Source organism: Phacochoerus africanus, chromosome 2, assembly GCF_016906955.1.
Source record: "Phacochoerus africanus isolate WHEZ1 chromosome 2, ROS_Pafr_v1, whole genome shotgun sequence".
NCBI classification, from domain to species: Eukaryota; Metazoa; Chordata; class Mammalia; order Artiodactyla; family Suidae; genus Phacochoerus; species Phacochoerus africanus.
Window position 1 is genome coordinate 267,871,531 of NC_062545.1, and position 24,266 is coordinate 267,895,796.

At 60.8% G+C, this 24,266-nt stretch overlaps 1 protein-coding gene across 1 annotated transcript; it reads left to right on the top strand.

Annotated features, from left to right (window-relative positions):
- Window positions 1-830: 830 nt before the first annotated feature.
- Window positions 831-24,262, top strand: CRB2 (crumbs cell polarity complex component 2). Its single transcript, XM_047768355.1, has 13 exons — window positions 831-997; window positions 7,645-7,968; window positions 10,630-10,825; window positions 10,965-11,104; window positions 11,558-11,743; window positions 11,920-12,033; window positions 14,742-15,614; window positions 15,703-16,211; window positions 16,697-16,862; window positions 17,603-18,386; window positions 19,222-19,338; window positions 19,972-20,089; window positions 21,864-24,262. Exons 1-13 carry the CDS (start codon window positions 886-888, stop codon window positions 22,086-22,088), a joined length of 3,864 nt encoding a protein of 1,287 aa, XP_047624311.1. The 5' UTR covers window positions 831-885; the 3' UTR covers window positions 22,089-24,262.
- Window positions 24,263-24,266: the final 4 nt, after the last annotated feature.

Consider the following 24,266-nt stretch of genomic DNA (forward strand, 5'->3'; position numbering starts at 1 on the left):
GTTAGACAACAAGAAGGACTTCCCAGCAGTGGAGTCAGAAAACTTACTGCTTCAAGAGAGCTGCTGTTCAGTAGAATGGGCTGCCTTGGATTGCAGGGAGGTTCCTGGAGTTGTAAACAGCAAAGGCGGGGGATCTAGGCCACAGGAGAGAAACAGAAAAGTTTAGAGGGCTGTGGTGGGAGGGGCTGTGTGTGGCAGTATGTGGGGCCCAAGGGAGTGGAAGGGGGTGGTGGGACCAAGGGACAGTGAGAAGGAAGAGCTGCTAGAAGCTGGCGGTGGGTTGAAGGTGGGGCATGGGGGGGGGGTGTCAGCTGCAGGTGCGGGGAGGGACGGGATGGGGGGGAAGGATGCCTTTTCAGGTGGGCTGCCCTGGGAGGGAGCAAGCTGAGTGGGAGGGGCTTTGGGGCAGAGAGGAAGTCTGGGAGGGAGGCCCGGGCCCCCCGAGAGAAGAAGGGGTGGGGGGCAGCGTGGGATCGCTGAGGTCTTGGGAGTCGCTGGCATCGTCTGGGGAGAGGAAGAGCCCCTCGGAACAGAAGTGTCTCTCAGGAGGCTGAGGCAGCAGGACCTGAGAGGAGGGAGGCAAAGGGGGGGGGCTCAGGAGGGGGAGAGGGGTGGCCCCTGAGAGAGCATCAGACCCAGGAGGGACCCCTGAGGCCTCACCTGGAGTCTGGAACCCTGGGGCCTTGGGGAGAGGGGTGGCTGGCCCCCTGCTCCGGAGCCCTGCTCCAGGTGGAGCAGCGGGGGAGGCCGGGCCAGGGAGGAGGCGGGAGGCCGGGGGAGGGGCCGGGCCTCTGTCCACGGCATTAGTGCTGGTTGGAGGGAGAGGGGGTGTGGAGCCCGCCAGGCCGCCTGTTCCCACAGCCGCCAGCCAAGCAGAGCGCTGCCATGGCGCTGGCCAGGCCTGGGACCCGGGACCTCATGCCCCCAGTCCCTCTCCCGCTGCTGCTGCTGCTGCTGCTGCTGCTGCTCTGGGCCCCTGCCCTCGCCCTCCTGACCGGTGAGTTGGGGCCTGAGCCTTGGAGGCCCTGGGGCTGGCTCTGCCCCCAAAGCAGACTCCCTGGACCCTGGGGGGCTGTCCGTGTGGGTGCCCGGCCGACTGCGGGGTGCAGAGGGGAGTGCTGCTGGGGCAGCTGGCACCCGCGTGGTCGAGGGGGACTTTGTGGGGGGATGGTGGCCAGCTATGGTCCGGGTAACAGGCTCTGTGCATCTCGGGAGGGGTGCTGTACCCTGCACGGGAGGGGGTGTTAGGGCTCGGGTGTCCCGGCCTGTGAGGTCAGCGTTTGGGGAGCTCTGATGTGTGCTGTGTGCAGGCTGGGGTGTGGGTCGTAGGTGCGTGGAAGTTGTGAGGTGGGACGGCTGTCCCGCCCGTGCCAGGAGTTGTGTCTGAGGCTCTCTGGGTGCGGTGGGCTGTATCCCAGCGTGACTTGTGGGGTTGAAGTTATCAAGTGGGTGGAACTGCTCGTGACCTGGGGTAGGGGCGGGAGACCCCAGCCCAGGGGACTGGGGTGGAGAAGAGGGAAGGAGATCCAGGGGAGCTGGGTGCCTGCCTGCATCCCCTCCATGTGTGAGATGGCCCTGCCTGCACTGGGGGCCTCTGGGGTCCCTGGGGGGTGGCTGGGCACCTGGGAACACGTGTGTCCACTCTTGCCCCCACCCGGCGTTCCCAGGCCAAGCTGAAAGGGCTTTCTGAAGCGTGCCCTGTTCACCAAGAGGCTTTTGCTTTTGTCCAAGTGGATTCCTGCACGCGGGCCTAGGATTCTTCCTGGGGGGTCCAGGGACGCTTTGTCTTGGTCACTATAGCTACGGGGCCAGGACTGGGACGTCTTGTGCAGGCAAATGGCCTGGGCTCCGCCACGGCTGGGGGAGCCCCCGCCTCCTCAGACTCCCAGGGTGTGGGGCCGACCCCCCCCCCAGGCCCTCACCTGGTGCTTCCTCAGCCTCTCAGCCTTCGTCCCCTCTGCTCTCCGCAGGCCTGCAGCCTGGGCTCCTGAGGCAGATCTGAGAGGAGCTGGGGGCCTGCTCTCTGCACAAGGGGCATGTGAGCTGGTGCCTGTCCCCTACCCTACAATGCACACGCACAGATCACTCAAAGTACACATGCATGTGCACACACAAATCACATGTGTACACACACACACCTGCCAGCACACCAGTGTGGGACACATGACCAGTGAACAGGTGTCCACGGGTACACGTAGACCCCCCCCCCCACGCATGCACTTGTGGGCACACACATGACACGTACGTGACGTGTGCCTGCACACATGTGTGCATTCTTACTCAGACGTACATTCACATGCACCTTGCAGCAGCCTGAACACAAAGTAGATGCTACAGGAGGGAACGGACGGACACTGATAGACACACTCCCGCCCCCCCCACAGCCCCACTGGGACTCCCAGGGCCAGCCTTTCCCCCTGCGATTCCCCCCACAGGGAGCCCCCTCTCTGCGGATCCCTGAGGGCTGGTGGGAGTGGTGGAGTCTTGAGCATTTCTGGATGCTGGACCCAAGTACTGACTGCCGGGAGGAGAGGCGCTGGGGATTGTGTCACTTGAAAAGTAGCCTCCATCCCAGAGGGGCTGGGGATTCTGGATGCCCTGGGCCCCAGGCTCTGCTGCCAAGCCCGCCAGGCCCTGAGGGGGGGGTGGGGGCTCTTCCGCCTCAGGCCCTCTCGGCCGCAAAGGCCGGCTGGTTGCTAGGAGAGCGCCAAGCATCTCAGAGCACAATGGGGCACATCAGGCTCTCACATCCCTCCCGCTCCCCGCACACCCTGGGAGCCTGGATGACAAACGGGTGGCGAGTCCAGCCCCAAGTCTGGCCCCTCCTCCAGCCCGAGCTGGGTGGGAGCCTGTGGGACAGAGGCAGGGCGTGGGGAACTGCACACAAGCACCCAACATCGGGATCTGTTGAAGAGTCAGTGTTCGCCCTGAGTAAAATTTGTTGGCAAATGAATAAATAATACCATCGGCCACTACGGGGCAGACGCTGTGCTGCTGAACTAACATGAGCAAATTTAACTCTCACAACAGCGCTCTGAGGTCGACTCTGATACCTCCAGTCTACAGAGAAGGAAAGTGAGGCCCAGAGAGGGTCAGTAACTTGCTCTGAGTCACAAAGCTTATGTGTGGCAGGGCAGGGTGAGGAGAGGGGCAGGATTTCACAGTCCCCTCTGGGACTAGTCTGTAAAGTCACATCTCTTCTCCGTGCTTCTGTCTAGAGAGAGCAAACCAGCTCACTCCAAGGGTTGCTACAAGAATTCAATAAGAAAATGCAGTGGTTCTCCAACTTAGGTTTGGCATGGCAAGCCCCCCTGCCCACCCCACCCTCCTGCCACCCGTTTCAAAGGACATTTTTAGACAGAAGCCGGACACCCACTCATAGTTAAAAGTGAAATAGTTACAAGTGGCCGGTCCGGTGGTGGCAGGCCCAGAGCCCCATTTGCTTGGTCTCGCCCCCATTTCCGGACGTGCCTCCGTGGCACCAGTGCTCTGAGACGATGGTTTGGGAACAGTGGGGTCACTGAGGCCTGGCAAAGTGTAGACAGAGGATCTGTGGCTGCTACCGCTGCCATTATCAACATTACGCCTTTTAACCTCGGGTGACAAACATTTTTGTAAAAGACTATTCCCAACCTTCCTGCCTTATTAGAATAAGCTAGCCCTTTTCCAATGGTTCTGCCTCAGTTGCCCTATTATTCAGTCCTTTGCTTGGGGCCTTGTGCTACTAGATGAACATTTTTTTTTTTCTCTCTAGGCCAAAAGCACATCTTCTGAGATCTTGGGTGGCGTCTTAGATACATTCTCTTTTTCGCCTTGTCAAGATGGGAAGCTTCACAAAACCCACCCTCAGGAAACACTTCTCATTTGTTGTTGGCCGTTCTCACTAGGCCCGTTACAAGTGCACACAGAGTAGGAGTTACTAGGCACCGAGTGAGGCCTGAAGCACCTTGGGATTGCTAGCAGCTGGGTTCTGGACAGACAGGGAAGACCACACATTCTGCCCAGGCTGATACTGGAACCTCCACTCTCAGGCAAACCTTCAGAGATTCTGTCAGTGCCTGGGATAGGCTGAGCTAGAATGCTCTAAAATGACGATCGGTGGGTGGCAATTTAGAGTTTGCAGAATTTCACATGCATTGGGAGATGTGGGCTTCTCAGAAGTCCGGAATCGATCTGCCTCTTCATTTTCTGAGGGATGACCCTAGGCAAGTTTATTAACCTCTCTGAGTTAAAAAAGCAGAAACTTTCTTAATTTGCACCCACCTTTTCCACTTTGAATCAAATACAATAACGTAATAATAGATGCAGGAGGTGTAGCGTGGCCCAGAGCACAGAATGTGCACTAAATGGCCGCTGTTGTGAAACTCCTGTCCTTTCCATGGAGAAAATTCCCTTCCTAGAGACGGGTTCTGGGCCTTCCCCAAGGCAGGGCAGCAGGTCCGGGGCGGGGTGGGGGTGGGGGTGGGGTCGGGGGGGGGCGGTGGTCGGTTAATCCCTCCCTTGCCAGGTCGTCCCAGGCAGCCTGAGAGGTCAGGAGGGATTTGTAAAGATAAGCACAGGCCCCTCGTCACCCTGGCAACAGGCCACGCCCCTCCAGCCTGGCCCAGAAGGCCCCGCCCCTGTCCCGCCATCCTTACTTCTCCGCTCTGCCCCGGGCTAGCCTGGCCTCCTGGGCTCGCTCCTGGGAGGCAGAGAGCCCGAGATCTGCGTTCCTTTCTAGGCCTCAACGTGCAAAGGAACCCCCAGGGCGCACGTGGCAATGCAGATTTTTGGACTCGAGGCCCAGCGGTTCTGGATCTCTGGGTCTGCAGGGGGGGCCCAGGAATCTGAATTCTTAGGCTCTGGGGTAATTCTGGAGGCTGTGGAACAGTGAGACCTGGGTTTGGGTTCCAGCCCTTCCTGGGGGACCGTGAAGTCGCTTCATCTCGGAGCCTCACTTTGCTCAAGTTAAAAAAAGGGAAAAAGCCCTTTCCACCTTCTTAGGCGGATGTGCAGACAGATGACAGGGAGATGCGCTGGCCCTCGCGAGCAGGCTTCTGGCGCACTGCATGCCTCGTGGGACGAACCGCTCCCCTGCCGCTGTCGGCAGGAACTCCTTCCTCCCGTGGGGCTGGGCGCTGTCCCCAGGGCTCTGTCATATGGGGTCACAGCCCACCTGCTCTCACTGTGATGAACACCTTCCCGGTCCCCCAAGGCACTGTCTCCCCAGCCTGCTCGAAAGTGGAGGGCTCTGAACTGGGGACAGAGCTCCAGACTGGGGTGGAGTCCCTTGTGTCACACAGATGAAGGGTGGTGCCTTGTCAGGCCCAGCACCCACAGCCAAGGCCCCTCAGCAGGAGACGTGATTACTGTGCTGTGCCTCCTGAGTGTGCGGGTCAAGGGACCCTGACCTTAATGGCCAGAGCCCTCACTGCAGGCTCACTGGTGCCAGGATTTCACTCATGTCCCCTTGGTGGCTCCTTACAACACCCACAAGGTGGGCACTGTTCATCCAGAACCAGCCAGATCTGATGTCTAAACCTGTGTCCTTTCCTGAGGGAGCCTGATCAACCTCCCACCCCACCAGAGTATCTTCCCCCCCATCAGAGCATCTTACCCCCACCACTGCATCCTCCCCCCAGTCACAGCATCCTCCCCCCATCACAGCATCCTCCCCCCATCACAGCATCCTCCCCCATCACAGCATCCTCCCCCATCACAGCATCCTCCCCCCATCACAGCACCTTCCCACCCCCAAAAGACCATCCTCCCATCCCCCCCAGACCATCCTCCCACCCTTATCACAGTAGCTTCCCACCCTTATCAGACCATCCTCCCCCCATCACAGCATCTTCCCCCATTACAGCATCTTTCCCCATCACAGCATCCTTTCCCCATCACAGCATCCACCCCCCATCACAGCATCCTCCTCCCATCACAGCATCCTCCCCCCATCACAGCATCCTCCCCCCATCACAGCATCCTCCCCCCATCACAGCATCTTCCCCCCATCACAGCATCTTCCCCCCATCAGAGCATCTTCCCCCCATCAGAGCATCTTCCCCCATAACGGCATCTTCCTACTCCATCAGACTATCCTCCCACCCCCATCAGAGCATCTTCCCCTGCCATCAGACCATCTACCCTGGGAGACCACACTCTATAGTGATCAGCCACTGTGGCTCAGGGTAGGAAAAAGAAAGACAAGCTACCCATAAGCCCCTCAGAGAGGCCCGTGTGACCAGGCTTTGGGGAGGGGAACTATGGGCAGAGAGGGTCTGTGGACCCCAGAGCCCCAGAAGGTCATCTGTGGACCCCAGAACCCCAGAAGGCGTTTCAGACCCTCTGCCCCTCTTGCCATATGCCTGGCCCTGGGTGGCTGCCTGCCCCCCACTCCCTCTCAGTGGGCATCTGGGGAGAGTGAGCTGTACCAGATGCTTTGGGAGCTGGGGGTGGGTGGCTGATGGCTGTTCCCTCCCTGTGTCCACGAGTCAGTATCTCTGCCTCCCTGTCCCCCATCTGGCTTGGGCCTGGCTGGTGAGGGTGGGGGCTGGCCGGTGGAAAGCCTGGCCTGGTGGAATGTGGATGACGCCTGAGAGGCTGCCGAGCCTTATCTGGGGGTCTTCACCAGGTGGGGGAGGGGAGATGCAGGGCTCAAAGCTGTTCCGGGGCCTGGTTAGTGTCTGGATGACAACCTTGGGGGGGAGGGGTGCCTCTCGGAGCCCCAGGTGGAGGGGGTGCCTCCTTCTTGCAGAGGCACCCCCTCCCCCATGACTTATTGCGTTCCTACCGCCAGTGGGCACTTGACCACTGTCTCTGAGGCTTTCAGTTCTTCAGTACCTCGTGGCTGGTACTCAAACCGGGGAGGCTCATAGGAGGAATGACTTGCCCAAGGTCTCACAGTTTGTTGGCCAGGCTGGGATTTGAATCGAGGACTGCTTGACTTCAAAGTTTTTAGACCAGCATGACACTGACGGGCTTAAGAACGGAGGGTGGGAGGGAGGCGGCCTCTAGATCAGGGGGTGATTCTCTAACAGAGGATCTGCTTTGTGGGGCCAGCGCAGTGGCCAGAGCCAGGAGTTCCACCGGCAGGTCTCAATACCTGCCCTGTACCCTGTGACCTCGGCCAGTGAGGGATCCTCAGAGGGGTTCCCAGGCCAGCAGGGCAGAGAGGGAGGAGGGGCGGACTGCGGAGAGGGGCCTTTGAAGTCCTCCAGCTCCAGTTTCGGCTCCAGTTTCATGCAGAGATGGAGTTACCAGACCCCCAGCAGGAGCAGTGGAGTGGGCAATGGGAGGAGGCCCCCTCCTGGGAGGAAGCAGGCTGGGGACCCCCTCCCCAGGTGGGGCTGAAACATGAGGACAGACCCTGAAGCTCACAGGGTTGTCTGTTCACTAATCCTGCTGGGGAGCCGGGCATCCCAGGCCCTATTTCTCTGCCATGGACGGTCTTCTGAAACCGCTCCCAGTTCTGGTGTGCAGCTGCTTGGGACCCCATTTGCAGACCCCCGGCCCTCCCTCCATCCTCCTGTGTAGGACAGACCGCTGCTGCTCCCCAAATCTGTGATCTGTGGATGGGCCTGGATTTGGGCAGGGGAGTGTCCAGGAAGTCCCTGCCTCCACCCCACCCCCCAACTCCCGCCACCAGCCAGTTTCCTTTCTCCACAGGAACGGTGCCGTCGGAGACTCCAGGGGTCTGTGCCTCAGACCCGTGTGCTCCAGGGACCGAATGCCAGGCTACAGAGAGTGGTGGCTACACCTGCGGGCCCACGGAGCCCCGGGGCTGTGCCAGCCAGCCATGCCACCACGGTGCTCTGTGTGTGCCCCAGGATCCAGATCCCAACGGCTTCCGCTGCTACTGCGTGCCTGGATTCCAGGGCCCACACTGTGAGCTGGACATTGATGAGTGTGCGTCCCGGCCCTGCCACCACGGGGCCACATGCCGTAACCTGGCTGATCGCTATGAGTGCCACTGCCCCCTCGGCTATGCAGGTAATGGCCTAGGCTGTCCCTGGAGGCAGATGTAATGCCCATCCCATCAGGGGCTCAGAGTGTCAAACTGTGTATTCAGCTCTGACCGTAGTGTAGACACCCCCAGGCAGCCTGGCAGCTCTAGGGTACGGCTGCTCTTGGCCTTGCTGTGCAATCGATGCTTCTCCGGCTAATCTGGCAGCTCTGGATGAGCGTGCGAGTGTGTGAGCGCTGGCAGGGTGCCTGGCACAGAACAGGCACTGGACAAATGTTATGTCAGTCCCTTGTAGGGTTCAGGCGGTGCTGGGGGTGGAGACACCCCCAGGCATCTCTGGGACTAGAGTGCAGCTATGCCTGGTTTGACTTCAATCAGACGTGTCTAGACAGCATTTCTAGCACTGACTCACAGACCCACCGGCCAGTGGCGCAGACACCATTTGGTGCCTAATCCAGTGGTTCTAGAGCGTGAACACCCCTGGTATGGTTTGGGTGGTAACGGGCGCCCCTCCCCAGTGGGTGCCCCCTGCGCCCTCACAGCTCCAGCCTAGATGAGCTTGCTGATCTTGCTCCAAACAGTAATGAAGACGCACTCCAAGGGCGTCCACTGTCTTGGGGTCGGAGTTCCCTCCTCCCCAGTAGGGTCCTGTCCCTGCCCCACCACCATCCAAGGCGAGAGCATCCTGGGCCAACTGCCTAGAAGTCAGGAAGGAGGGCACAGCTGGGGACAGGTCTGGGAGCGAGGCTAGGTCTAGGGCAGTTGGGAGCCTGCAGGGTGGACACTGCAGGTTCTAGTCAACCCTGAATTCAGACGACTCTCTCTGAGGGCAGAGGGCAGGGCGAGGTCACCTCAGAGTACGGGGTGCAGACTGCGGGCTGGGCTCCAGGAAATGAGGCGTAGAGAGACGGATCTTGGCACACAGATGAAAATGAACTTTGAAAATGGGTTCTGTGCACCTTTCTCATCATTTGAGATTTCAGGTGTCTGGACAGATTAGCTGTGATGTGTGAGTAGGTTACATAAAGGGCCTCTGTGTCTGTCAGTATCCCCAGTGTCTGGGCCCCCTGAATGTGTTTGTGGGAAATGTCGGTGTGTGGGCGCCAGCAGGTGTGTGTGTACCCGGATGTGTGGTGCTCAGACGCTTTGGGTAAGGCGTTCTGAGTGAGTTGTGGATGTGTGAGCCAGGGGGAGCGTCTGCTGTGATTCATTTCCTCCTCCCTCCGTTCTGAGCCAGGCGGGGGAGGCTGGGATTCCAGGAGCCCTGGGCCTGGCTCCCCCTGGCACAGAGGGTGGGAGTGGGGCTGGGTCACAGGAAGGAGGGGCCATGTTTTGTGCTCATTGGGCTGAGAAGGGGGGAGGGCTCCAGCTGGAGCCAGCTGCGTCCCTGGCTTCCCATGACCAATCCCACGTAGGGGCAGAGGCAGGGCCACTGGAGTGCACAATGAATGTGGCCTCCACCATGGACTTGGGCAGGCCCAAGTCCAAATGCTGAGATCCTCCATCTCCTTTCATCTCCACAGGCCCCCCCCCCCGCCCCCCCGAGAGCCTCCCAACCCTCTTGGTTTTGTCCAGGACTGAGGGGGGTTCCCAGGATACAGGACTTTCAGTTTTAAAAACAAAACAGGGAGTTCCCGTCGTGGCTCAGTGGCTCGGTGGTTAACAAATCCGACTAGGAACAATGAGGTTGCAGGTTTGATCCCTGGCCTTGCTCAGTGGGTTATGGATCTGGCGTTGCTGTGAGCTGTGGTGTAGGTTGCAGACGTGGCTCGGATCTGGCGTTGCTGTCGCTGTTGCGTGGGCCGGCAGCTACAGCTCCAATGAGACCCTCTAGTCTGGGAACCTCCATATGGCGTGGGTGCAGCCCTAGAAAAGACAAAAAGACAAAACAAACAAACAAAAAACAGTGCAGGGAAAACCTGAAGGAGTTGGTTACCTGCTCCAGCATCTCCCACCAGGCTGTGTCCCTCCTGCCTGGGGTCCATATTTGCACTCTCTGCAGAAAGCCAGCAGAGCGGGGCTGCTTCTTTTTTTTTTTTTTTTTTTTTTTTTTTTTAGAGCGGGGCTTCTAAAATGCAGATAGGATGGTGTGAAAACTGGTAGGATATAAGCTCAGATTGTGTTACTTGGCCCCCCAAGGCCAGACCCCAGCCCACCCCTCCCCTCTGCTCTCCCCTTGGCTTCTGACCCTCCATGAGGCCCCTGCCCCAAGCAAGTCTTGACCGATTGTCTCTCTGGCCTCTAACTGCTCCAACAGGCCCCTATCCTAGTCTAGTGAATGCCCCCTCCTTCTTCAAAAGGCTCCTCTTCCAAGAAACTTCCCTGACTCCCAATTCCCCTGGCCAAGAGCCTGGCTCTTGCTTTTACAAGATCCACCTCGTTGGCACTGTTGAGCCTATCAAAATTAAAAATCGGTCCCCACTTATGCAATATTGACCTAACCCCGTCTCCTGGGCTAGACTGCTGTGAGTTCAAGGGGGCAGGGATGTCTGTGTTGTTTTAACCCCACTGCCGTTGCGGGCGCAAGAAACACCTGCTCTGGATGAACAGACCGACCGATTTCTTCTCTGGATCCTGACATTCCTCTGCTGGTCACTGTCTGGAGCGGGTTTTGGGTCAGCCTGGCTCGGGCTCTTTCGCTCTCCCTCTGGGCGTCCATCTCTCCGTCTGTCTCGGGCCCTGTTCAGGCGTGACCTGCGAGTCAGAGGTGGACGAGTGCGCCTCGGCGCCCTGCCTGCACGGGGGCTCGTGCCTGGACGGCGTGGGCTCCTACCGCTGTGTGTGCGCGCCAGGCTACGGGGGCGCCAGCTGCCAGCTGGACCTGGACGAGTGCCAGAGCCAGCCCTGTGCGCACGGGGGCGTGTGCCACGACCTGGTCAACGGGTGAGCGGGCGCCCGGGTACCTTCAGACGGGAGACTGCGTGGTGGGCCTGTGGGGAGGGGGATGGCACAGTGGAGGCAAGGGAGGGGCTGGGGGTCCGGCTCGCCCCTCAACTCCTCCCGCCCTCGCCGCCGGCCACAGGTTCCAGTGTGACTGCACGGACACGGGCTTTGAGGGCACGCGCTGTGAGCAGGAGGTGCTGGAGTGCGCATCGTCACCTTGCGCACACAACGCGTCCTGCCTGGAGGGCCTGGGAAGCTTCCGCTGCCTTTGCTGGCCAGGTGTGTGTGCGCGTGCGCGCTGGGGGTGGGGGGCTACCGGGTGGTATGGGCTTGTGCGCACGCGCTCTCAGTGGGCGAGGCAGTGTGTGCGTTGCGGTGGTAACCTTCTTTGCGCCTCAGTTTCCTGATCTGCAAAGTGGGCTAATCATAGCACTTGCTCCCAGGCTGTTGTGAGGAGATTAAAGGTGTAACATCCATGGAGCCTTGGCACAAGGTCCAGCACGTGCAAAGTGCCCCCTGATACTGGTAACAATAGTGACTTGATGCTGCTGGTGACAAAGGCTGCCCTGGTCATTCCTACTCTTCTCAATGTGTCCCTCCTCAGAATATCAGTGACCATATTCGGAGCTGTTGTCTGAGCCTGGTCCTGGGCTGGCCTGGCGCAGTGGAGGGGTGCTGCCTGATGACCGCCTGTGCCTTGATCCCCGTGCGCGGGTGTATGTGTGTCCCCAGGATACAGCGGCGAGTGGTGCGAGGTGGACGAGGACGAGTGTGCATCGGGCCCCTGCCAGCATGGGGGCCAGTGCCTGCAGCGCTCTGACCCGACCCTCTATGGGGGCATCCAGGCTGCCTTCCCAGGTGCCTTCAGCTTCCGCTATGCTGCTGGCTTCCTGTGCCGCTGCCCTCTGGGCTTTGAGGGTGAGTCCACCCACTTCCAGGGAAGCACGTCTGTAGCATCCAGATGCATGGGAGGGATGCCAGGGTTGGGTTCAAACTCCTCTCTGGCCTCAGTCTCCATAGCTATTGAAATGGGCTCTCCAGTTCCAGTCTGGCTCTGAGGGAGAGGGTGGGAACCACAGCTGGGCTTCTTGCAGGGGATGACTGCAGCGTGGACGTGGACGAGTGTGCCTCACGGCCGTGCCTCAGCGGAGGCCTCTGCCAGGACCTGCCCAACAGCTTCCAATGCCACTGTCCAGATGGCTACACAGGTGTCTGGGGTGGGGTGGGCACTGGGGCAGGGCAAAGTCAGAGTTAGAGGGCCTGGGGCGAGAAGGTTCCTTCTGGCTGATGTGTGCAGGCTGGATCGATGGGGGACAAGGTGGATGTGGTGGCCGAGGTAACAGATGAGAGGGCTGAGCTGGAACCTGGGTTTCGGAGGTGGGAGTGGAGGTTGAGAAGTATTTGCGTGGGACACTCTCCAGTCCTGAGGGCTATTCCAGGTGGGAGTGGGAGGGGTCAGGGATGCCGGCTGCGTTTCTGCCCTGGGTGATGCTGGGCAGAGAATGACGAGTTTAGCCTTGTCCATGTGGAGTGCCTGTGGAGCACCCGCAGGGAGGTCTGGGGCCTGGGGCCCAGGAGAGGCGCCTGGAACTGGGGGTCAGGGGTGTTATCTTGCCAGCTGGCCAAGGTTGTCCAGGAGAAAGTGTGAAGTGTCCCAGACACGTGACATAAAAGGGCTGAGCAGAGGCCTAGGGGCCTGCAGGAGGGATGGGGTGGTTCAGCTGGGACAGGGGAGGCAAAGTGGCTGGTGTGGGTGTAGGTGTGGTGGCAGGTGGGGAGCATCATGAGATCTGGGAGCAGTATCTAGAGAAGGATGAGCATGCTCTTTGGGGAGCTGGGGCCTGTTGGGCAGGAGTTGGCTCTGCAGAAAGCCTCTCCCTGCCTTGGGCACAGCAGGTGCCAGACACGCAGACATCTTTCTCTAGACACTGGTGAACCCGAGGAACTCCTCACGCACTCACTGAGTGTCCCTGTCCCCTCTGGAATGCCTGTGACGCTTCCCCCCACACCCGCCCGCATTCCTGCTCGGGCAGGCGGCCTCCTCTCCCTGGCACGGTTCCTGGGCACAGGCTCCCGGCCCTGGGGAAGGAGGTGGTGATCTCTGTCCCTCACCCCCTCACCTGCCCAAAGAGGCTGGGGCTCAGCGTCCCACTCCTGGGTGGCCAACCTCCCCGGGCACCCTGAGAGCCCATCTACTGCCCCCACGGGCTGAGGTTCCCCGAGTCCTGTCCCAGAAGCAGTGGCCCCCACACAGTGGGCCTGCAGCAGCATGTCCTGCCTCAGAAGGCATTTTCTGCATTGTTTTTCTTCTCACCACTGCCCCATGAGATAAGCTAAGTCCCCATCTTACAGATGAAGTGACAGAGGCTTTAGAGAGGGGGTGGCAACCCCCTCCCCACCCAGGTTCACCAGTGTCAGCGGGAGCCCAGCTCCTCCCCAAGCTGAGCTCAGCTGATGGGTAGCAGGGAGGTCAGACCTTGGAGTTCAGGGACTGGGAGGGGAACCCCAGCCGTGGGGCTGGGATCCTTGCCGCTGTCCACCCCCATCCTCCCTTTGGGTTGTGCTGGGTGTGGGGGAGGTCAGTGCCTGGCATTCTTGAGCTGGCTCTGAAGGAGGCGGCCAGGCCAGGCGGGGAGCTCCGCTCCCCAGCCTCGGCGCCTGCCCACCACTCTCCACCCATCTGTGGGGACATGCGATGGGGCTGTGGGCTCTGCGGACCTTCCTGGGGGTGTTGTGGCTCCTGGCAGGTATGCGGGGCTCAGCCTTGGGCAGGGGGAGGTGGGGCTGGCTGTCCTCAGGAGGAGGCCATGGTGTTTGTGGGCTGATTAGGGCCAAGATTCAAATCCTGGAGGATTCTGAGGGCTTGGGTTCTTCTGGCTAGGAGACATGGGTGCGGGCAGGGCTGGCCTTGGTGATTTTGTGGAGACTCTGGCTGAGCTGGGGCTGGGCTGTGGCCTTTTGACCCACGCTGGGGCCAGAGCACCTGGCATGGAAGCTCCTGAAGGGGAGCGCGAGGTGGCCCTTTCACACCCAGGGTGGGGGCCATAGAGCAGAGGGACAGAGGGCTTAGAGCCAGGAGCTACTCGAGCGCCATAGATGCATCCTCCATTTCACTGTTCTGTCCACAAAGGTCATGCCAGGTCCTCTGCTGGGCACTGGTGACATAGCCAGGCCCCTGCAGGAGATCTCAGCTGAGTAAACAGATATTTTCAATACAGGGTTCTGGAGAGCTGTGCCTGGGAATGGGCAAAAAGAGTTGGGAGTGACACAGTAGCTTGGGGTTGGGAGTCAGAGAAAGCCTCCTAGGGGACTGGGTGTTTGAATCTGGGTTTTGTAGGATGAGTAGGGGTTTGAAAGGTGGGGTTAGGGAGAATGAGAGGGGGCAGTGAGAGCAAAGCCCCAGAGGCAGGACTTTCTAGGGAATGCCTGGAGGAAGAGGCAGCTGGAGGGTTGTAGGGAGCAGGGTTGAGACTTGCATGCCTGGTAGAGCCCAGCCTCTGGATCTCAAATGCCAGGGTGAGAGCCTGGACCTTAATCAATGGAGGAACCTGGCCAGGTCACACCTTAGAAATAGATCTCTGGCTGCTTTTAGAGATGGATGGTGGAGCGGGTTCTAAAGGCTGGAGAACTAGCAGACACTAGACATGCCCTGGAGAGCTTGTGAGGTGGGAAGGGGAGATCGGAGGGTGTTTAGGGGATTGAATCCACAGGGCCTGGAGACGCACCAGGTGTGGTAAAGGAAAGAGCATCTTGGAATCTAGTGTCCAGGGACTTTGGGGGACCGTGAGAAATCCTTTGGGAACTGGGAACGGGTTTGGCTGATAGAAACTGGTCCCTGTGCTGAGGCAGGTAGGCTCTGGGTCAGGACCGTGGTTCTGGCCTGGGGTGCTCAGCCTTGGCCTGGTCTCTCCTGAAGGCCCGACATGTCAGGAGGATGTGAACGAATGCCTGTCAGAGCCTTGCCTCCACGGTGGCACCTGCGAAGACACGGTGGCCGGCTACATCTGCTGGTGCCCAGAGACCTGGGGTGGGCATGACTGTTCCGTGCAGCTCACCGGGTGCCAGGGCCACACTTGCCCGCTGGCTGCCACCTGCATCCCCACCTTCAAGTCAGGGGTCCACAGTTACACCTGCCACTGCCCACCTGGTACCCATGGACCTTTGTGTGGCCAGAATACCACCTTCTCCGTGGTGGCTGGGAACCCTGTCCGGGCTGTGGTGCCAGCTGGTGGTCCCTTGGGTCTGGCACTGAGGTTTCGTACCACAGTACCTTCTGGTCCCTTGGCCACTTGCTCGGATACTCAGGACAGCTTGGAGCTGGCACTGGTGGGGGCCATGCTTCAGGCCACACTCAGGAGCCGTGGCAACAATGTGCTTGTCCTGAGGCTGCTGGACATGGCCCTAAATGACGGCTACTGGCACCAAGTGGAGGTGGCACTCCGCCTAGGGGTCCTGGAGCTGCGGCTCTGGCACGAAGGCTGCCCTGCCCGCCTGTGTATGGCCTCCAGTCCTGTGGCCCTGCCTCCTCTGGCTTCCCAGGCCCCGATGCCTGCTGGGTTCTGCTCCAGCCAGCTGGGTGGCGGGGCCTTTGCAGGCTGCCTCCAGGATGTCCACGTGGACGGCCACCTCCTGCTGCCTGAGGATCTCGGCGAGAATGTCCTTCTGGGCTGTGGGCGCCAGGAGCAGTGTCAACCTCCGCCGTGTGCCCACGGAGGGGCCTGCGTGGACCTGTGGACTCATTTCCTTTGTGACTGCCCCCGGCCCTATAGCGGTCCCACATGTGCTGATGGTGAGGAACGGGCCAGGTGGGCCCAGGGCAAGGGCTGCACCTTCCCCCAGCCCGCAGGCCTCACGCCCAGCACCCTTTCTCCCTGCAGAGGTTCCTGCTGCCACCTTTGGCTTGGGGGGCACCCTGAGCTCTGCTTCCTTCCTGCTCAACCAGCTGCCAGGCCCCAACCTCACTGTGTCCTTCCTCCTCCGCACTCGGGAACCTGCTGGCCTTCTGCTCCAGTTTGCCAACGACTCAGCAGCTGGCCTGACGGTGTTCCTGAGCGAGGGCCAGATCCGGGCCGAGGTGTTGGGCAGTCCCGCGCTGCTGCTCCCAGGGCGCTGGGATGATGGGCTCCGCCACCTGGTGATGCTCAGCTTTGGGCCTGACCACCTGCAGAGCTTGGGGCAGCAGGTGCATGTGGGTGGGAGGCTCCTCCCTGCTGATGCCCAGCCCTGGGGTGGGCCCTTCCGAGGCTGCATCCAAGACCTGCGGCTCAACGGCCTTCACCTCCCCTTCTTTCCACCGCTGCTGGGGAACTCCAGCCAGCCCAGTGCCCCGGGCAGCAGGCAGTCCTGGAATCTCACTATGGGCTGCGTCTCCGAGGATACTTGCAGTGTGAGTGCCAGGGGGAAGGGTATGGGTCCTTTCCTGCAGCATCTCTGGGGGTTAGCCTGTCCTTGTCCTGGGCAGGACAGCACGAGAAGGTGGAGCACCTGCCCGGGGTTCCACTGCTGGAGAGAGAGAGCAGGGTTCACTTTTAATCTCCTCTCTGGCCAGCTGCTCTTGGCCTCTGGTAGTCCCCATGCCTCTCTTCTCAGTTCTGATCTGAGACAGACACCCTGATCCAGGCAGAAGGCTGCCTGAGCCTTTCTGCAGGAGCCGCTTGGGGACAGGGACACCCAGGCTCATGAACAAAGACCAGTCCTGGGATTGGGATAGTCTGGGTGGGAATTCTGCTGCCTCTATTTCTATTCTACTGGCTAGGTGACTCAGGCAAGGGGGTTTTCATCTCTGAGCCTGTTTTCTCTTCTGTAAAATGGGGATGACAGTAACTTCTCTATTTGTTGGTGAAGAGGTAACCTGCCTTGGTCTTCCTGCAGCCTGACCCCTGTCTCAATGGTGGGACTTGCCTCGTCACCTGGAATGACTTCCATTGCACCTGCCCTGCCAACTTCACAGGGCCCACGTGTGCCCAACAGCTGTGGTGTCCTGGACAGCCCTGTCTCCCGCCTGCCACCTGCGAGGAGGTCCCTGATGGCTTTGTCTGTGAGTGTGTGCCCTGGGTGGCCCACATGGACACCCAAGCTGGGTTAGATCCCACCCTGTCCCTCAGGGGTCAGAGACAATAGACCAGGATCCCAAGAGCGCTGGCCCGGTATGGTTGAGCTACTGTATACGGGACAGTCTTTCTGGAGGAAGAGAGCACTTGCAACATTTTCAAGGGCAGATAAAACTCTGACCAGGCGTAAGGAAGGACATTTCAGGAAGTGGGGGGAAAGCATGTGTAAAGGCCCTGAGGTTTATAAGAGCTGAAATACAAGTACAGGTGGATTGCTAGGGTCTTTGAATGCTAGGCCAGGCAGCATGGGGCTCTTCCCCAAGGACAGTGGGGAGCCGTGGGAGGGCCAGCAGGAAGGGGGTGATTTAAAAAGGTGACTGGATTTTATTAAAATGATTGCAGTGAAGACTGAGCCTCAGTGATGACAGGGCAACTTCATGGAGAAGGGAAGGAGGCAGATTTTTCAGGGGGCTCTTATGACCTGGTGTGTGACCTAGAGTACAGGGATGAGGGTGGGGGCACGGTGAGGGAGGTCTCCCCAGCCTGGAGCTGCTTCTCTGGAAGTGGGAAGTTGGGGGAAGAGTTTCTGGGATTAGATGATGGGTGGGTGGGTGTGCCCCTCCCGGGGGGCGGGGGCGTGGCAGACAATGTCTGCACGTCACCGCGGTGTGCCTGGGTTGGGCGTGGGCGCCTGTAGGGCATCCCCCGACGCTCTGTCTCCCTGCAGGTGTGGCCGAGGCCACGTTCCGCGAGGGCCCCCCAGCTGAATTCAGTGGGCACAACGCGTCGTCGGGGCGCGCTCTCAGCGGCCTGTCACTGGCCTTCCGAACGCGTGACCCCGAGGCCGGGCTGCTGCGCGCCGAGGACGCCCCTGCCACCATCTGGCTGGCGGTGCGCAACGGCTCACTGGCGGCCGGCGTGCGCAGCGGCCCCAGCCTGCTAGGTGCGGTGCTGCCGGCGCCCGGGCCGCGCGTGGCGGACGGCGCCTGGCACCGCGTGCGCCTGGCCATGGAGCGCCCGGAGGCCGCCGCGTCGCGCTGGCTGCTGTGGCTGGACGGCGCGGCGACGCCTGTGGCGCTGCGCGGCCTGGCCGGCGACTTGGACTTCCTGCGAGGCCCAGGCGCCGCGCGCGTCCTGTTGGCGGAGAACTTCACCGGCTGCCTGGGTCGCGTGGCGCTCGGCGGCCTCCCGCTGCCCCTGGCGCGCCCGCGGCCCGGCGCGGCCCCCGGCTCTCGGGAGCCCTTCTCAGCCTGGCCCGGGGCGCCGGCCCCGCTCCTCGGCTGCCGAGGCGCGCCCGTGTGTGTTCCGTCGCCCTGCCTGCACGGCGGCGCCTGCCGCGACCTCTTCGACGCAGTCGCCTGCGCCTGTGGCCCAGGCTGGGAGGGCCCACGCTGCGAGGCGCGCGCCGACCCGTGTCGCTCGGCGCCTTGCGCCCGGGGCCGCTGCCACGCGCGCCCCGACGGCCGCTTCGAGTGCCGCTGCCCGCCCGGCTTCGCCGGCCCGCGCTGCAGGTGCGCCGAGGCGTCCTGGGACCCAGGGTCCTGGCGGCTGCCACAGGGGTGGGGACAGGAGAGGAGGCGCCCGCGGCCGGTGGGCGGGGCAGGCTAGTCTGGAGGCCAGCTGCGGATGCGCTGGCTCCGCGGGCCAGCCACATCCCTTCTCTGAGCCACCAAGCCCTTATCTGTGACTTGGGGACAGCAGCCTCCTAGAGTTGCCAGATAACATTCAGGTCGCCCGGGGAAATTTGAATTTGAGATAAGCCACGCTGTGGTCTGGGGGTGGGGGGGTGGGAGTGGCAGCAGGGAACCCAGAGCTAGTGTAGGAGGAAAACCTAGAGGCTTTCCAGCGGAGCTGCTCACCACAGATGGCCACCCCCATCAGGCCCGAGGGACGGGGCGGAGTGAGCTGGTCCTGGCCCCTTCCCTTATTCAGTCTGGCTACGACTCCCCACTCCTTTTGCAACCAAGCTTATGGAGGGCGTCTGGCAGAGGCTCTATGTCTAGGAGGATGCTCTTGCCCCAGGAGAGCCTTACACTTCATCGGCTCCTCAGAAGACTCTGAGCCTCTGAAAAGCCCCATGAGTTCGGGGGGGGGGGGGTCTAGAGGTTGCACACATTATTGGGGGTGGGGCTAGAGCAACAGGTGGCCTGTGCTCCACTCCTTTCACCCCAGACACCACTCCCAAGACTGACAGCAGGGTCTCTAAGAGGTGGCTCTGAACTCCCTGGGTGATGATGCAGAGGCTCAGGTGGCCTCTGGTCCCCTGAGTGACCCATAGTGCATGGGGGTGGCCAGGTCCTTCCCAGGTGTCCAGCCCCCAGTGCAGCCTCTGTGCTTTCTGCTCAGGTTGCCTGTCCTGCCAGAGGAGTGCAGCCCGAACATCACCTGCCTCAGTGGCGCCCCGTGTGAGGGTGGGCCCCAGGGTGCCAACTGCAGCTGCCAGGAGAGTTTTGCCGGCCAGAGGTGGGTGTGGGAAGTGGGCTGGTGAGTGTAGAAAGCTGGGCAGAGCGGGTTTCTGGATCCCCTCTTCCCAGGGCAGGTGAAGTGGGGTGTGGATCCTTGCTCACCTTTTCAGCCCTCACTGTCGTCACCGTGCTAGACAGCCCACCTCTGCCACTTGAGTTCTTTCCTTCTGGGGCTTCCAAGACCATCCTCTGTTATGCAGACACCTGCTGGGAAGTGGTTGCCTGGTGGTGTTCAGAGCCCACCTGCATAAGGTCCGCCAGGGGAGGCTATAAAAATGCAAGTTCTGGGCCCACTGCAGACAGATGGCATCAGCGTCCCTGGGCAGCTGCCTGCCTGTACACAGGCTCTCCTGGGCTTCTGATGGCGTGAGAGTAATTCTCAGTCATGAATGCTGGGGTGAAGGGGCGTGGTGGGTGATGGAGGTTACATTCAGCTTCGATCACCTGGCAGAGCCCAGCCAGGCAGAGGTCGTGCTGGGGACAGTGGATGAATGAGCTTTGATGCCTGTTGGGGGGTGGGGGGGTGGATTGGGGATGGGGGAGGATCTGAGGAGGTTAAGGAGCTGGGGGAGCAAGAGGCAGCATGGGAGGGAGCAGCTTTCTCAGCCCCACCCTCTCCCCTGCCTCCCAGGTGTCAGATCCCCTGTGAAGCCAACCCCTGCTTGAATGGGGGCACCTGCCGGGCAGCTGGTGGGGTGTATGAATGTATCTGCAGTACAAGGTTCTCAGGCCAGTTCTGCGAAGTGGTGGTGAGTGATGCCAGAATGGGTGGGTACCCTGTTTTGGACGTTAGTGAAATGATGTTGGGGTGGGGTGGGGTGGGGTGCGGGGAGAGGGTAGCGCCTGTGGAGCTGTTCCTAGACCAGCCCAGGGGTGGGGTGGGAGTAGCAGGGAAAGGAGACTCAGGTCCCGTCTACACCCCCGCCCCCGGAGATATTTTCACTCCAGGAGAGCCTGGGGGCCCTCACCATCCCTCTGGGGACTGCAGCGAAACAGTTGGGCTTTGCCAAGTCCAATCTGGATCAGGATTCAGAGCCCACAAGACTTTGGAATCCTGGTATTTAGGTTGGTGGTACAGGAGCCTGAAATCCCCCATGATTTCTGAGTCAGGATCCTAGAGTAGGAAGATTTGGGGTGCCCAGGATTCTGAGTCAGAGGAGGCTTGACTGCTGCGAAGGCAGCCCTGACCCAGGAGGCCCAGCTGAGGGAGGGGCGGGAATAGAAGGGCGGGCGGCTTGAGCTTGAACCTCCCTCTGCCCCCTCCCCACCAAGGGGCAGGGCGGGCTTTGCAGGCCCAGGCCGGAGGGAGCCCAGAGTGGGCGGCACTAGGAAGCCTCCGGAGGAGCTTTGTTCTCCACTAGCTTCTGGCAGCCCAGGTCATAAACCCAAAAATCCCCCCTGCTTCTGGGGAATGTTTCCTTTCAGGTTGAACTTTACAGCCTCTGACTCCCCTAACCCCGCCTCCTCCCAGAGAGGAAGTGGCTTTACAGTCCTCCAGAAGTGCCCAGGGCTCGAGGCTGGGGAGGGCCCATTCAGAGCAGAGACAAACTTTTTTCTACAGCCTTGGGTACCTTTTTCAGAGCTGGGTGCTGAGACTTGGGACCAGGTCACAGTGGGCTGAGCGGTCTCATGGGACAGAGGGAGGGCTGGGGCTTCAGAATTCCAGGTCTGTAGAATCTCTGATGGGGCATCTGGGGTGGCTGTGAAGAGGTGGAGAGGTCTTTTGGGGGGTGGGGACAGGCCCTGGTGGATTCTGGGCCAGGTCACCCTGCCCCAGCTCATGCCCTGCACAGGCTCCCTGCTACTGCCTGAGAAGCCTCCTGCTTTGGGGTTAAGCATGGTCTCCACAGATGCTTAAAAAGACCAGAGCACCCTTTGGGATCAGGTGGGATCAAGCCTCATCACTTCAGATTGGATGAGTTTATTGAGAGCAGTGGGCCGCAGGGCTGGGCACCGAGGCCTGGCTTGGCCAGGTGAAGGAAGGCCCTTCGGGTGGAATCAGAGGCTGAAGGGTGGTGGTATGAGCTTGGCATGGGCCTGGCATGGGCGGCAGAGAGGAGAACCAGTCCTGGCTCGACACCCACTAGTCCTGTGCCTGGGGGAATCTGGGTGAAGCCTCTGTCTTCTCATCTGATACTTGTCAAGTGCTGGCCCAGCAGGCTCTGCTCTGCGCTTTGGGCCATGACGGTGAACAAAATAAACCAAGGATTCCTGTGCCCACACAAGGAGGTATCCTCGCTCCCGTGAAATTACCTGAAATCCCATGCCTGGTGCTGAGCTCCTACTGGGCATTCAACAAATGTGTGTTCTCTCCTCCTGGCCAGAACCCCTGGGTTGTGCAGGAATCCCTTTGCAGTGGCTCTGATAGGTGGCTCCCAGGCACTTGCTTGCATACTGCTGGGGCCAGGTCTCTCACTACCTCCCAGGGAAGCCTGCCCCAGGGATGCTTTTCTCTTCTCCTCTGAAGGGCCTGGGGGTCTCCCTGCCTCCCTGGTCTCAGGCGTCTCATCACATCTCTTGCAGAAGGGGCTGCCGCTGCCGCTGCCGTTCCCACTGCTGGAGGTGGCAGTGCCTGTGGCCTGCGCTTGCCTCCTCCTCCTCCTCTTGGGCCTCCTCTCAGGGATCATGGCAGCAAGAAAGCGCCGCCAGTCAGAGGGCACCTACAGCCCCAGCCAGCAGGAGGTGGCCGGGGCCCGGCTGGAGATGGACAGTGTCCTCAAGGTGCCACCAGAGGAGAGACTCATCTAGGCTCGTCTGTCTGCAGCTCCAGGACCCGTGAGGTCCTCAGCTTCCACCTGGAGACCCGAGGAGCCACTTCCAGAACCTGCAAGGAAATGGCTCGCCCCTTCCGGGCCCTGGGGAGCTGCTAGGGGGCCCAGGATGCCTGCTGGAGGAGTGTTCCCTTTGCTGGGAGCCCCTGCCTCTGCCCTGTTGTGGACTGAGGGGAAGGGGTGCACTCGGGGAAGCGACGAGGGTCCGGAGAGGTTGTGGCCATTCTCCACCCGACCGCCGGGTCTTGCCGTGGCAGGGACATGGCTGTGCGGGGGGGTGGGCACCAGGAGTGCACATGATGTGTTCAGGAGTGAGTGTGTGTGTGTGTGTGTGTGTGTGTGTGTGTGTGGACCTGGGACTGGACCTGCAGATACCAGTGTGTTACGGATGGGGCTCATGGGCATGTCCAGATCTTTGCTGTGTGCGCACATGGGTGCAGGTGACCCCGCAGAAGGGCGGCTGGGCTGTGGGGACACTAGTTCTCCCAGAGGCCAGGCCAGGACTTGCCCAAGGACCAGAGCCCCAGGTCTGGCAGCCTCTCCCACCTCCAGAGGCTGCCCCCCTCCTGGAGGCAGCTGGAAATCAGTGGGCAGCGGCAGGGCATCCGTCAGGGGCTGTGAGCTCCTGGAGGCAAATCTGCCCCTTCCCTGTGCCGCCCGGAGCCAGGCTCGGGACACAGACCGCAGGGCAGACCTGCAGGAGCTGTGGGGGTGTCTGGACCCTTCTCCCACCAGTCTGTCACCTGAAGAAAGCAGCCCTGCCTACCTCCCAGGGGACCACGGGGATGGGGCCCTGGAAGTGGCTGAAGTTGGGTCTGCTGTGAGGGCTGCCCGGGACATCCTGTTAGGCGTGGGGAAGGGGCACGCTCCCTGAGGGGCAGCAGGGGGGCCAGAGGGTGATGAGGACTGAGGACACCCTCCCTGCCCACCTGCGGTTCTCCAGCTCCACCAGCGCCAGCGCTGTCCTCTCCAGGCTGCCTTCCTCTGCAGACCAGTCACCTCTATGTGGCGTTGGGAGGACTCGAGGAGAGGACTTGCAGAAAGCCCTCAGGATTGTTTGCTGAGGCGGGTGCTCAGCAAACGTTGGCACCGCCTCTGTATCGGGGCTGGTCCTGTGGACAGACACACATGAGGGCAAGAATCGGCCACCTTGCTTCCAGCCCCTTTCCTGGTGAGGCCCTCATACTGGGCTGTCTAAGCCCTGGGACCTGGCTGAGGGCCTGGTCTCTGAGCTTCCAGTCCCTTTGTCCCTGACCTGGAGATGTGCCCTTTGGTCCTTCCTGTTTCTCGGGCCAGCACCCCCTGTGCCTAGGCCAGGAGACCCCTTTCCACTTCTACATGGGAGGCTGACCTTACTCAGCCCCCGCTGGGGTCTCATCCAGCTTTCAGAGGACAGGAGTCACATCAGAGGTGGAGCCTTGTGGTGACAGAGGGGGCAGGGGTAGGGGTGAGGCTGGGGACTCAGCTGAGGCTGGGATGGGAAGGGCCCTGGACACTAGGTTAAGGGGGTACTTGGTCCTTATCCTGTAGGAGGTGGGAGCGCCTTTCCCCCAACTTTCTCCATGACTCTTGGGAAAGAGAGAGGAAAGTCTGGTACCAACAGCTTAGCCACAGCCAGTGCCTTGGTTAGTTTATTAAGTCAGAGATTTGGCAAACCCATGGTCTCACAGAGCCCTAAGACAAGACCTCCTGCGTGGAATCCCAACATACGAAAGCTGGGCTCTTCTTTGGGGAGCGCTGAGTTGTCCTAAGGTTCATTTTCCAGTGCAGCCTGGGGAGGGGGACACGGCCAAATGATGGGCAGGTGGGGGGACTGGGTGTACCTAGTGCCCACTCTGGATGCTTGGTCTGGATTTCCTCCCCAACACAGCTAAGGGAGGCGCGACTTCCAGGACTCTGCCCTGCTCATGAGGTCTGTGGGGGTGAAGTTCCAGGTGTCCCCTTGCACATGTTGTCATGGGGCCTGGGTGCCTTTGATATCATTGGTGACCCGCAGCTCTGCTCCGAGGACCTGGCAGGCCTGTGCACACCTGCGAAGCCCCCCCATCGCCCTGGGTGCCATGCTCTGCTTGGGAGGGGAAGGGGCTGAGCTGGGCTCAGAGGCCTGAATGGGCAAGGCTTGGGAGTGGGCCAGGAGTCAAAGCCTCCCCCCACG